The sequence below is a fragment of the Schistosoma mansoni genome, assembly GCF_000237925.1.
Source record: "Schistosoma mansoni, WGS project CABG00000000 data, supercontig 0148, strain Puerto Rico, whole genome shotgun sequence".
Classification (NCBI taxonomy): domain Eukaryota; kingdom Metazoa; phylum Platyhelminthes; class Trematoda; order Strigeidida; family Schistosomatidae; genus Schistosoma; species Schistosoma mansoni.
This window is the reverse complement of record NW_017386045.1, coordinates 12192-27478: the sequence shown is the minus strand read 5'-3', so window position 1 is coordinate 27478 and position 15287 is coordinate 12192. Positions and strand designations below refer to the sequence as shown.

General features: G+C 36.4%; 1 protein-coding gene across 1 annotated transcript; it reads left to right on the top strand.

The window, feature by feature from the left end:
- The first annotated feature begins 3505 nt into the window (after nucleotides 1–3505).
- Nucleotides 3506–15210, top strand: Smp_031880 (basigin related). The gene is made up of 8 exons (XM_018799253.1): nucleotides 3506–3582; nucleotides 5286–5428; nucleotides 5473–5602; nucleotides 5650–5730; nucleotides 8301–8470; nucleotides 10349–10487; nucleotides 12616–12782; nucleotides 14344–15210. The coding sequence occupies exons 1-7, from the start codon at nucleotides 3528–3530 to the stop codon at nucleotides 12771–12773; spliced, it is 876 nt and encodes a 291-aa protein (XP_018646603.1). The 5' UTR covers nucleotides 3506–3527; the 3' UTR covers nucleotides 12774–12782; nucleotides 14344–15210.
- The last annotated feature ends 77 nt before the right edge of the window (nucleotides 15211–15287 follow it).

Sequence of the window (15287 nt, the reverse complement as noted above, 5' to 3'; positions counted from 1 at the left end):
CATGGTGAACATTTAGGTGTTGAGAAAATAAAGTCCTTGGAAAGATTCATATGTTGATGGTCGAAATAAATACAGATATATGTCGTACAGCAGACAATTGTGAAAAATGTCATAATTTGAAAAGTCAGTCTTCGAAGTGGACTTCATGGACAATATCATCTGAGGCCTGACAGAGAATTCGTGCAGACTATTTCTTGGCAAATACTATGCATTTGTAGTCATTTATTCTTTTTCTAAGCGGCCTGAAGTTTGTTTCACAACTTCACCAAATTCTGACTTCACAATCAATGCATTAATGAAGGTGTTTAGTCGAGAACGGGTTCCCATGGAGTTAGTGACTGATGATGACTTTCATTTCTCTGTGGATGCAGCCACTAATTGATCGAATGCTACCGGGTGCAGATATCTATTAATTCTTCCCAGTGTTATATCGTGTGCATGTCTATTAGAAAACAGTGAATTTATTGATCGCCAATGATGCACAAAAGCCGAATGAGAAGTCTTGAGTACTTATCAGTTCTGCTATCTGCCTAGCCCAGTCAGTTAAGTCCACAACATCAATAACAGCCTCTGCGGTATGAATCATTATTCTCAAACATACTGGGTTTATATACCAATCAAACTGACCACATTGTACCATAAAATAGAAAATAGCATTTTTATAAAATTTGGCCAAATATGGCTGTGAATAGGGGGAATAGTAATTAATGGACTAGGGATAACTGAAGCATGGTAAATCGTATAGTAATAGTCTATAGGTCAAAATAAATATTATAATAAAAGGGACACGAATATGAATAGTTTAGCTACTTAACAATTATACAATAGGAAATATACATATCATATTGGTCCATTAATAGTTCTCAAAGTTAACGTTCATAAATCTCGGGATAAAACACCCAGGCATCGTTATTCCAATAGTCAGGCAGAACATTTTGTCAGGACATTGAAAACTGCTATTGATTCTATTGCTGAGTCAACATTTAATGAACCGGAGAGGGGAGTAGATACACTTCTACTTCAATGTATAAATGATAAACATTCTGTGACGAAAGAGACTACATCAAACCTGTTAAAAGAAAGAATTCTTCGTTCGAATATGAGGTGTTTCGAGTCTGCAGAAGTTACAAATTATCGTGAGAATGATCTTCGACCTGCCATGAGGATTATGGTGAAGAATATCGGGAAACCTATGGTGCGAAATATAGATATCAATGACTTCAGTATACACAACCGGCATGTTGATCAAATACAATTCCAGGACCCAGGTGAGTCTGTTCTCATTTCGGTTGTTAATTCTAACACTAACAAGTGCATTCTAGATAATACAGAGTCTGTATCCAGTGCACTGCCGAACAGACACGGGATGAACTTAAGAATAAGACGTACAATCGATTACAGACATTTGGACTCCAATTTAAGCTGTGGCGGATGTGGTGTTTGTATGAACCAATGATTCCTTGGTATTGACGACTGTTTGATTTCGAATTATAAATGCAATACAGTCTTTTGTGTTCATCTAAGACTTCTTGATTACCTTGAGTTATCTCTGGTTTCTAGTTTGTGTCATATAATTCAAATACTTCTAATTATTACAATAGGTTTCGTAACAAGCGTTCATGCTTGAACAAATTACTTATTGTTATATCTTGAACTTGGATTCTTAGTATGTCGCGTAATACTTGAGCACTCGAACGCTAGAACCCTCCGAAGTCGTAAAATGAGAAGACAGAAAACTAGTAAGTAGGAATGTTATTCCCAAAACAGTGTCAAATATTGTACAAAAACCTCATGTATTTATAGTTTTTGGCTGAAAGAAATTCATCACTTCGGTTAGGGAATGGGAAGATTCAAACAAACAATACTAAGTGAATTTATACTTTATTATCATTAAGTTTCTTTCTTCCAATTATTTAATGTTAGTTTATAATGAGAACAGTGAATTATCGACCGGATCTGTTATATCTTGGACTTAGATTCTTAGTATGGTGCGTACTACTAGACTACTTGAACGATCGAACCTGCAACGTCGCAAGCGAGAACACAGAAGACTAGTAGGTAGGAATGTTATTCCCAACACAATGTCCAAATATAGTACAAAAAATCTCATATATTTATAGGTTTTTCGGCTTAAAGTAAATCATCATTTCCGACAGCTAGTAGACACATAGAGGGTCCCTCTTATTCATCCAATAGGGAAGCTAAACGTCGACATTCTGGAATGTTCCTCTAGCGGTGATCGGATGAAACGTCTTCGGCTCTTTCTGGGCTTCTTGAGGCTTCCTTGAGCTTGCCGACGAGGCATCTTTACACTTATTGCGAGAGAGGATTGGATAACAGCCCTAAATAACGATCTGTCTGTCAGTGTGATTTCCATAGATTTGAGCAAAGCGTTTGACATGGTTTCAGATTTATGTCTTACGCAGAAGCTCTCGAGCTTCGGAATAACAGGTGCTGTACATGAATGGAAAGGAAACTTCTTATATGATCGGAGACAGAGAGTGAGGTTTAATAGAACACTATCCGAATGGAAGCCAGTCAAATGAGGTATGTCTTAAGGCACTATCTTAGGCCCTCTTTTTTTTACTTCTCCACGTTAATGAATTAGCACTACTACCTACATCATCGACCTTACTGTTTGGGGATGATGCCAAAGTCTGAAGAACAATAATAAGAGAGGCTGGTCATTTTCATCTCCAAGCTGACTTAGGGGATATAGTTAGATGGACTCGGGATTGGGCTTAGAAGTTATTTCTAGGAAGAGTATGCTCATGCACATCGGACACGGTAATAGTTACCATTATACTATTGATGGTAAATCTGTTCCACGCGTTCAAGAACATAAAGACTTAGGAGTAATAATAAGTCGTGACTATGCATGTCAACGCAGCTGCTGCCAAAGGTCATCGTGCGGTATGGTCAAATCGCCGAACGTTGAAATGCTTTGACGAGATGTTTCCAATTTTGTATCTCACCTATGTTAGACCACACTTTGTGTAGTGTATCCAAGCAACTAGCCCATGCCTGGTAAGATATACTAACTTAACTGAGCGTATCCTACGTGAGAGGGTGAAATTAGTGAAGGGTCTTTCTAAACTCCCTCACGATGAGCGTTAAAATCGTCTAAACCTTTTCCCCTTGTCTTATCGTGGGATGCGAGGTGACCTTATCCTGGCATTTCGTATCTTTAATTATGATTTGGGTGTCAATATGTCTTATCTTCTTGCTCCCTCTAGTGCTGATAATCTCCAAGGTCATAGCAAGAAGGTTTACAAACTGCGGTCTAGTAAACTAAAGGTGGAGTCCCATTTATCTCATCAAGTGGTCAATGACTGGAACGATTTACTCGAACAGGTGGTAACAGCCCCATCAGCAAATATTTTCAAGGAGAAGCCGGATTTTCACTGGAAGACGTTAACACAGGTTCACTAATATGCTATCCTTACTACTGAAGACTGAAGACAGATTTCTTCATCTCATACATTGAACGTTGCTTCATCTGCGCGCGTAGTCTAAATATTGGCAAAATGATAGTCTCCGTTGGCTTGGTGTCATTAATTCTTGCTGTAGTGAATGCCAGAAGTAGGTTTTCATTGTTGCGTATTTAAATATAGCTTCAACGGATTGGTATGTTACTTTCTGAGTATTTTCTCGATGATATGCAGTGAGGAAAGTAAAAATAGTTATCAAACTTCAAATCGTCGTGATTGTTCTCGTCATTGGTTGTTGATTAGTCTTATAAAATATCGATATTACTGCCATGAAAGTATTGTGTGCACTTTTCCCAGGGAATGAATTTGCAAGATCAGCTATTGTCTAAGATTAACAGAAAAAATTCAATGTAGTAAATGTATGCAAGATTATTTTTAGTTTCAAAATGATATACTAGTGATTCAGTGTACGCCTTGATAGACTGAAAGGCAATGAGATTAGTTACTTGTCCAAACAGCCAGGCAACCGCAATTCATGACGTGCCGTGATTTATGAAGAGCTAATTCATTTGTTCGTGGGTGACATTTTTAGTCAAATAGCAGTCTACCTTCTTATTTTGAAAGTTCACTATTCAGTGCTAATATTTCTCGTATCTATCTTAGTCAGCTACCCCATTATGTATTAAGTGCTTCTGACTAGTATAAACGCCATATTCAAATGTTTATAAACCGTTTGGCCTAATGGTAGTTTTCGTCAGTAACATTTTTCTAAAACCGTGACATTTCTAGTAGGTGAAAGTCATGTTGTGGCGACACATACATTTTCCAGGTTCTGGGTCGCTCATAACTGACTTATCGACGTACAAGTTGTCAGTTTCTCACCTTTAAAGTAAGACTAACGCAGAATATTTCCGTTTCCTCAGAGTTGAGCTGGATATGAATATCGAATGGCCCTCCAAGTGGTTTATTAGTACTAGCTACATGTCACCTGTTAAAACTTTGTGCTATCATCTATACCTACACCGTTCATTAACTATCCACTTTCAACGGTTTTTAATGCCAATAAACGATGTTCCATCAAAATAATGCTATTGAAATCTAACTTCGAGTGCCGCCAAGTGTTTATCTTCTAACAACTGTGTTTTATGCAACCACTTTTCTATACCTGTTTATTCACCATGATCTGTTAGGTTGTTTTCTCAACCCCCAGCTACACTGCGTAAAGGTATTAATGTTTTAATTCATTTATCCTGACAATAGTAAGTGAATGGGGGTGTTCGTTTTAGCAGTTTTGTATTTAAGAGTTCAAGTATTTTAGTCTGTCTATTCCTAATATGTACGTCATACTTAATGTTTTAATTTTCAGCCATACCATCTTGGGTTCTTTGTCGATTTAATTTTCATATATCTACCTAGTGTAGTTCCCAGATGGTTATCACACTTAATAATTATTCCACTACACAATACTGAGGAACGTCCGACTGGCGTACGGCTTTTCAGCATGTGAAATAACTTAAAAACATGAATCGGTGACACAATATCTACTTATCAATTATTTTTGTGTTTTTTTTAATCCCGTGAGCTAAAATGAGTCATAGATAGCTGCCTCCTTTACTATTTCCTCTTCAGAAGTAGTTAAAAATGTCTAAGTATGGTGAGGATATCAGAACAATAAAGAGTTATACACTAGTATTGCATCATCATTTACAGTTTTTTCAGATATCTAATATAAACAACATTTTAGTCTGTAATATACTTTATTGTTCTTCATTTGTTCATTCTGCTTAAACTACTTTCAGCTCTGTTTGTATATTCCTAATAATCTCATTTTTCTTTTGCGAAATCTTGCTACAGTTGATTGTGGAAGCAGTGTGAAACTTGAAGTTGACTTTGATAACGTCCATTCGCATGGAATATCTTATAGAAAAGCAACCGTCAAGAAAACTAACCCAGTAAATTTAGTTTTTAATGTGATTGGTGAACGAAGGCCGATAGAAGTTTGAAATCTGAATACATGTATATCTTAGTATTGATAATGTAGATCGAATCAATTGATTGGACGTACAATAATGTATCAATCAATATTGGTGACAATGATATTCAAGATATATATTATTCAACTGAGAAAACTAGCTCTGGTCTCACTGTTACATTGCATATCAAAGTGCCAAGTAATCATTAAAAAACAAATACTTTTAATAATCTTTAATACATGTAGCCTCCCGTGTTGCTGGGACCTGGATTCTTACAATAAATGCAAAGGATAATTCTAAACATGTTGGTTTTTGTTATGTTTCGTGTAAGTTTTACGTTTTATTTTCTATATTTCGTATTACTTCTGATAACTCATCTTCATCGTTTGGATGTTTTTCACAGCCAAGTTATTATACTTGTTTGGTTGGAAACGTTGGATAATACGGCCTATGATTAGTCAGTGCGGCGCAGGTGCATTCAATCTTCGTCTTCCCTTAGATCCTGAGTTTCAAAATTGTTTTGTACCTTTTATTCCGCTGATTCAGTTTTTTCTACTTGAATCATATTCTTTATATCTAACCATTTTTCTTTATCATTGATACTTCTGCTACCGTTCAGCTTGATAATTTCATCTCACTCTCCTGATGTAGTATGTAGACCTTGACTGATGCACATGTCTACCATCTATATTGTTTATAACTGATCAGTAAGTTATTAGACGATTTTCTGGTGATTGTTGGAATAAATTAGAGGATAATAAGCGTAAAACTCACTGGCTTATCATTAGTCTGCTAAGTGTTGACAAACCGAATTTAAAAAAGCTCGCCAGACTTCATTTCGTCTTTCGTCAGGTTTTTTGAATCAATTTTTTACAGTATCTGAATATATCGTTGGCTTAACCATATCATTCGGTCACCTGTATACAGGACATGGGATTTCAGTTGATCATAATCAACTTAGGGCCAAATAAAAATATGCTTCAACTCAAGCTGCTGTACAACGTTAACACATAAAAATCAAATTTGTTGATAAGTTTGGTTTTCTCATGTCTTCAATCACATCAACATAAATGTTTCTCATGTGCTAAGCTCTCGAAACGGGTTATGGTAATATATACATACGCATGAACCAAATTTTGCATTGATGACAATATGAATAAAAGATCTCTGATATTAGTTTTGTGAATTGCCAAATTCTTAAGTATTTTTTCGTTGAATTAAATTCTCTATTTTTGAGTAACATCCAGTCAGTCAGCTACAACGTAGGACCAGGCACATTTATGCATCGGTCCAAGTTGCCATACCTCGTTAGCAACACAAGATGAACACCGGATTCATAGAAGTAGTTAATTTAGTGGTGGTAATATATAAAAGATAGGTTGTATATAAGGATATAGTATAGGAAGGAAGATAAATGTGAAGCAATTTTATTCTCAAGGTATACACCTACGCCATTGTGATCGATTCTGAGCCATGTCACCTAGAGTCTCCAACCATTGGTTACGATAGTCACGCGGACCCCAACCAAGTAGTTTGTATCTACCAACATGGCTCAGACTAGAAGTTAGTGACTTCATGCTCTGATGCGACGTTTTGGTTTGGTCGCCTATAACTCTTTTCCAACCATCCCCAATACTAGTCAGCATAGCTTGTCGTGGTAATCAGTGTTCAAACTTACGTAACACGTATCCCAACCATCTCAGTCGATGAAGATTCATGACCTCATCAACTGATTTACCATCATTCCTAAATACCCTGTGTCTAACCTCACTATTACTTACCCGGTTATCCCAGCAGATGCGAGCAATATTTCTAAGGCATCTGTGGTCAGATACTAGTAACTTACGAGTATCTTCTACTCTTAATGGCCACGTTTCGCAGCCATAAAGTAGAAAGAACGAACTGCTGCTCAGTATACTCATTCCTTAATTGATAGACGGATATCGTGCCTTCACCATAGGTGATGTAATTTGGCAAAAGCCAAACGAGCTTTCTGAATCCGTACAGAGATTTCCTCAGACACCAACCCATTAGTACTGATCAAACTTCCAAGATAAGTGAAGTTGTCCACGCGTTCGACTAGTTCACTCCCTATCCTTAGTTCAGGTGTTGACGCAGGCCAGTCCTGGAGTAACAATTTACATTTGGATGGGTAGAAACGCATCCCAAACATCCTGGCATTATTACTCAGTTCTAACAAAAGACTCTGAGTAACATCCACTCCTGGTATGTCTTGTATAACTAATTATATTATAGGGTGAAGGTTTATGAACAGATTTTCGGATTGGTAAAGTGAATAAAAAGAAAGTTGGTCGATGGATGAAATGCCGCAATGCTATGTGACTGAATAAGGGCTTCTCATGAGACCAAGTTATCAACATAAGTCGCCGAATGATTTGAGAATGCAGACAAAGCTGCTAGTTAGAAGAACAGTTTCTTTTATTTAATTAAAGAACGTGCTTATGTACAAAATATTAACACAAAATAAGCATGATAAATTTTCGCTGTCAATTGACGTTGACCAGTTTTTGGGTATTGTGTCAAATTATATTCGTATACTGTGTTGATTAGTTAAAGTGAGTGATTATTGCCAGCCCTCAAAAGTTTTACTGGAGATTCTTCAGTTTGTCAGTATGTTTGATGACACCACACTCCATTTCCTATTCGTTTACTCATGCATATATTCCATAGTATCTTAAATTCAACAAACATTTCAAAATTTTAAACCTCATTATTCTACTTTTCAAAATTGAATTGACCAGTATAGTCTGACGGGTTCAATTTTGAATATTAACAGTGAAAAAATGCAAGCTTTTGCAATGCGTAATTCCACTTAGATTGTTATAATAATATTCCTTTGTACACTAGTTATTTTCTCACTTTGATTACTCTTTAGGTCAACCTGTAATTCGCTCGAGATTTGGGGCTGTTCGTGGTCACGAAGGCAATCCACTATCTGTTCTCTGTGAAGTTGATGGTTTCCCAGAGCCAAATCAGGTTGTTTGGAAACGTGTAGTTGAAAATGAAGCTGATCCAACTCAAAGCCGACTAGTTCCTGTACGCAATGTGAGTTTTGTTTTTAAAGAGAAGCTAAAAACTATTCTTATCACTCTTCCTAATTCTTGGATTTTATTGAGGTAAAAAGTAAGCTGGATTATACTCTGTTATCTTCAATTCTCTAAATTTAGCTTTATGATGTTAATCATTAACACGAATCCCGACTACCTGGTTGGGATTAGCGAGATGATAACAATCGATGGTTAGAGACCTTGAATGACATGGCTCAAAATCGTTTGCATTGGCGAAGGTGCATCCACTATTTGTGTTCTGCGAAAATCTAATCTTTTGGATTCTTCGTGTCCCTTTCTTTTTTTCTCTTTCCAAGTTTATTTTACTGAATAACATTTTCAAACCCTAATCTTTCAGATTACTGCTTATAATCTTACTACCTCTACCACTATGGGATTTGAGTCGACAACTGCATCTCTGTGCTAATGTGGTATGGCAACTCGAATTGATGTACGTACGTACGAAGTTCTACGTTGTGACTGACTGACTTAACACATTTGTGTTTAGTTGTGGAGCTACAAGAATTTAACTTCATTTAAGATTGCTATGACTTCATGCCACCAGGAACACAATCTTACTCTACTTTTATTCACTTACTGAATTACTTTCTTATTTATTCATACAGATATTACTATAATATTTAGAAAATGAACCTTCTCTTACTTTTTAATTGTGCACTCATTTCGAAGAATGAATTTTCTCTACGAGCGAGATAGTTTCAGTTTATGCTAGTGGTAGTGTAGTGAAGAAACAATCAGGTAGGGAAGACCAGTTCATTGTTGAATACAAAATTACGGAATGTCTCCGTAAAATATGAAAACCATACATCAAAAACTTTATTTACATATCTACCATCAATTGTCGCTTAAAAACCTTGTCGTCCAACTGTTGTTATCACAAGTACTTTTTGTTTACATCCCTGTTTTTTTTTAAAATTCGATCTTATCAACCTTCTGCTGCCAGGCATTCCACTTCTAATTAGTGTTACATACTACTTATGTCGACAGAAATAAGTAGCATACACCACAGTAATAATGTCTGTGACTTAGTTGTTTCAGTCAATTAAGTTTCAATCGTCTAGTCATACGAACTTGAACTCCATTCCTGTCCTCCACAAAATATTTTTAGGTATTAATGTATTTCACAGTGAATGATAAAGTATCAGGAGTGCGCATACTCTGGGACACTTACTGAACTACACGATAAAATTAACCGATAAGTTTGCTGGTGACAAAATATGCCTAATAATAAAATATAATAAACATATCCAATAAGTTTTATTTTAATATTAAGTCATTTATTTTACTGTTTTATTGTATTCCACCTTTACGAACCGTATCCTGTATTCATTTATATTGGTTTTTCGAATCTTTCGATTGATGTTTAGGACTGCCAGTAATCAGTCTCGGTGTATGTGCATCCTGTGCGGGTTGCCTCGATATTGCCTTAAGTCACAAGCATTATAAGCAGAGGTGGATGGTGGCTAGCAAAGGGAATAGAGGAGGGGCGTTTCACCCTATTCGGGACTCGTCATGTGGATGTATCTACATCTCAGAGTTGGTGCACAAACTCATGACTATCTGGGTTTAGCAGCCAAATGGATAGGGCGATGAGGTTTGAAGCAAATGGTACTGGGTTCGTGTCTTAGATGCAAGTATATTCAGCTGATAAGTCTCAAATAGGACAAAACGCTCCTCATGTATTCCTCTGCTAGCCATCATCCATATCTACTAATGTCCTGTATGTTTAGTCTTTTCTCATTAGGATTACAAATTTGTATAGTTAAAATTTCTTCTCGTTCAATGCAAACTATCCTTGTGTTTTTTAATGTTCAATAATTTGTATACTTTGTTGAAATGTTATTTCATTCTTCAGACTGTGTTCAAACCTCATGAGAGCACTAAAGATGCCATCATGGAATGGAATGATGCTTCAGATTCTACTGGATTTTATCTGTGCACAGCAACATCACCATTAGGATCAGACAGTTTATTGTTCGAAGTTCGTATTAAAAGTAAGAACTGAGTGATTTATATATTTTCAATATATAGATATTTTATTTATTTATTTATTTAAACACAAATATTGGTACAAGGAAGCACCAGATACATATGCGCCGCACTAATCTCATATGATTTGTGTGAGGGCTGTGATACTGCTCAGGTACCCAGACCGAAGCAGGTGGTTTTCTTAGGGGGCCACAACCCGAGCCTTGACCTGAAGGTCTAGTCCACAAGGCAGTGGAGCATCGTAAGGAGATGCAGTATCATGGTAGCCGGTGACAAACGATTGGTTCATACGCCATTTGTTCACTCAGGATACTGGAGTCAGCCTATGTGCACCATTGGTTTGGAGTCAGGGTTTTCCAACTCCCCTAGATGAACTTTCCGTGTCCACCAACCCGGTTAAAGCGTCGGAAATTCGCTTTTCGTTCTCTCAATTTCGTAAACAACAGTAATGCCACGAGAAGTCAGTGTGTAGGACTTCCCTGGTAGAGGCTATATATTCGCGTGGCCATGTGAGAGCATTTGGAGAGGGAGAGCGGACTCTCCCCACTTTTGGCCGTACCAGGGCATTTGGGGCATTTATGTGTTTATCATCATACCATTGTTTTCACCATTATCAGTACGCTATAAACTTACAAAATTGCAGCAGATTATTGAGAGTCACACAAGGATTTAGTTTTCTCATATCTGTAAAAATAGATTACTTAATTGTCTAGACTTTGGTAGATGTTCAGAATCTATCATTATATTGGGAAAGCTTTACTATTCGGTTCCGAACCACTGTTTTAGAAACACCGTAGCGTAATACTAATTATTTGTTGTCCAGTAATTAGAGCATCAATGTACTTTATTATGTAGCGTTCTCTACGGTGGATGGTTTGATTACTAAACCATCTTTGTCCTTCTAGACATTATCATCTGAGCTGAATGTAGAAGTTATGATCTCAGTCATCCCACAAGTACTAAGTCTATCAGTCCTGATGAACTTATTTCCAACTTTTTATTCACGTTAGCTGGTTTTGTTCAATTAACCTCTAACTATGTGGCCGGTTGACGTTTTCCTCATTGATAGTTAAATTAAACCTATATCGATGTATATGTTAATGATTCCAAACTGACCTAAAGAGGACGCTTCTTGAAATTCCTTGGTATTCTTGGAATATTTCCTCGACTCATAATTCCAACGTTTTTCCAATCACATTAGTGCATAAGGATCATGTTATTCGTTTCAATAGTTTGATGAGAGTAAAATGAATCCTACATGTTTTAACGTGTCAATACAGTAAAGTATAATACTGGAATTGATGACATACCGATGTCGATGGTTTTTTGTACGATATGTTGTGATAAGTAGCTACAAGAAAAAAAACAGTTTTTAAGTGAATCTATCTACGTGTGTGCGAGTACTTCTAGAAATTTCGATAACGAGGAATAGCGATCTATTCTTTGAGCAAAGAATGTTCATACAATTCAACTAACAGAATGAGATATTCTTCAATTTGAGGTTGTGAAGATTGTTGAAATTCATTGAATCGATGAACTAACTTAGAGAGGTCATTCTTGGAGTTCTTGTGAGAAGCCGTGACCAGTGGAGTTCAATCATATCGGGTGTGAAGCAGTTATTCACCGAAGACAGTGGAAGATGATCGCGCAATATGGTGGGATTGGTTGAAGTTAGACAATAATACCATTGGATGCCGGTTCGCTGGTTTAGAGTTTGAGCATTGATGCAAGATCGAATGTCTCATGTTGGATTGCTTCATGCAGGATCGTGGATGAGCGTTGTTGAATAGTTTGATGCTAGGACGAAACGGTCATTCTTTTTCAATGTATTGTATCCTTATATGCGATCTTTATTTATATATATTTCTACTATTAAAGTAACTGCTTCTATGAATTCGGTGTTCATATTGTCGTGCTAATGAGGTATGGCAACTTGGACCGATACATATATTTGCTTGGTCTGATGACTGACTGAATTCGGACTATTTATTCTTCTGTTTATATATACAAAACCAATGAATTGAATAGTAGTAATAGTATTATTATTGTTAGTAGTAGTAATAGTAGTACCGTTTTACTCTCCACTTCTACAATTATCATGTCAATTTTATCTTTTTGTTTCAAATTTCACAGGCAAATTGGCTCCTTTGTGGCCTTTCATTGGAATTATAGCTGAATTGGTGGTACTTGGTATTATAATATTGATCTATGAACGTACTCAAGCTAAACGTCGTCGTGAAGAAGAACGGACTACATTGTTAAAGCAAAATCCAACAAGTGATCGATGTTAAACAAATACGGTAAATATTGCATACATATATAGTTCAGTGGTATTCCTCAATTAATACACAAGTTTACAACTGTTGTTCAACTTTTGAAACACGATTTTATTTGAGGGACACTGGTGCGTCTGTTAGCTGTTGCTTAATACCGTAAACGGAAGTCGATGGGATAGAGTTTAAAACAACAGTCTAATGATTAGAAGTACCCCTAATCACGGTCGCCGCTATAAAATTTTCTGCACTGTTATCATAATTGCAATAATCTAAATCATTTACCAAGTACAGATCCATGTACTTGGCTTTTAACCATACCTCTAGCGTGAGGGCTAGAATGGTGTACTATTTAATTGCTCAAATAGATTTGATGGAGTAGGGTTCGAACCCGCAACTTAGGGACTGAAAACCCAATACTCTCACTACTTGACCACCACTCTAAATTATCACGCAACATTAGTCCTATGTATATTTGATATTATTAGATAGGTACTTTAGTTTATGATATGATAGCGTATGTTTGTGGTCTATTCCATGCTTTTTTCCTTCTAGAGTACTTCCTAGAGTTCTTCAGATCATCAAAGTAACTCACTGTGCCATCTAATGTAAATAAAAGGAATTCAGCTTTAATAAATGATTTCATTGAAAATAAAATTCTCCTGGACTTCTACTGCAAAGTCATGACCAATGGAGTTTAACGATATTGTCTATGAGACAGTTCTTTACCTATCAACGTGATTGAAGTTTGGTTGAGCTTAAACATGTAAACCTGTTGGATGCCAACTCAGTTGTTCAAAGGTTAGGCACTCTCCTCAGAACCTGGTGCTAGTGGATTCAATGCACAATGTTATCTTTAATGTGTACTGCTAAGGTGTCGTATACTAATACTAAACAACTTACCAATGCGTCCTTATTTATTTATTTATTTAAACACATAAATATTGGTACAAAAGGGCACCAGATATATATGCACCGCACAAATCTCATTTGGTTTGTGTGATAACTGTGATACTGCCCAGGTGCCCAAACTGAAGCAGGTGGTTTTCTTAGGGGGGCACAACCTGAGCCTACGACCTGAAGATCTGATCCACAAGGCAGTGGAGCATCGTGAGGAGACGCAGTCCCATGATAGCCGGTGACCAATGATTGGCTCATACGCCATTTGTTCCCACAGGATACTGGAGCCCATGTGCACCATTGGTTGGGAATGAGGGTTTTCCAACTCACCTAGGTGGACTTTTCGTGTCCACTAACCCGGTTAAAGCGCGGACATTCGCTTTTCGTCCTCTCAATTTCGTAAGCTACACCCGTAGTGTTAGAAGGCAGTGAGTAGGACTTCCCTGGTATTGGCTATATACGCGTAGCCATCTGAGAGTATTTCGATATGAAGAGCGGACTCTCCCCACTCTCGGCCGTACCATGGCATTTGGGGGCACCATTGTTTCCTAACTAAGTGTAATCCATGATGTTAAGTTATAAAATCCAATAATCTCCTCGCAACTCCTCATAGTAATAATATATTATTCATTTGTTTTTAATGATGACGACTAATTTCGTTATTTTTACACACTTTTTTTTGTTTCAGCTAATTGCTTGTGACTGAATAATCGTATCTGCGTTTGTTCACCTCATACCCTATTTTGTGGTATTCAGCGTCAGTAATAGTCTCATTTCAGTATTGTTTTCTCTTTCAGCAATAAAACTTATTTGTTTGTTTGTTTGTTTGCTTTATATATATCTCTTCCTTATCAAATGGCATGTATTTGTGTATGTGTGTGTGTGTATGCAAGTATAGAAGCGCTCACGTTTGTATCTATGCCGTTTTTTTGGCATTGTTACTTAAGTATTCTCACATTTAGATTAGCAAGAGTATTAGCGCATTTGTACACCAACTGCTATGATTAATAATATAATAAAGGACATGAATATTTGCTTTTATTTTCATATATCACTTGATTTCATATTCTGGCTAACACTTACAGTAAAAAGGCCTTGTACTCTTCTTATTCTATGCTTACTATTTTATCCTTAATTATAATCATTACTGCCGTTTTCTGTTCTACATTACTTATTTCTATGTTTACATTAAAACCTCTTTATCCATTGTGTTTTAATGATCATTTACACTTCCCTAGCAACAAAAAGGAACTATGGTTTGTATGTGTTGAATATAGTTAACATTTGAATACTACACATATAAATCTCCATAGGTGTCATGGGGGTATACACCTTATGTAATCATCCATGTTTGTTTGTTTGTTTGTTTTTATTATCGAGTTACATCATTATTTTACCCTTTAAATGTACAATTTTAATTTGCATCTTTATTATTATTATCTGCTCTAATATTTCATCCATTGTGACTGATCCTCCTTTAGAAGGATCTTCCTGATTCTCCTTTAGAATAGCTTTATTTTACAATTTGAATGATAAATAAATTATATATTTAGTCAATATTTCTTTTTTCATATTTTTGTTTACATATAGTTTGTTGTTCAGTGCTTCTTTTAAACTCCATAGTAGCGGCTA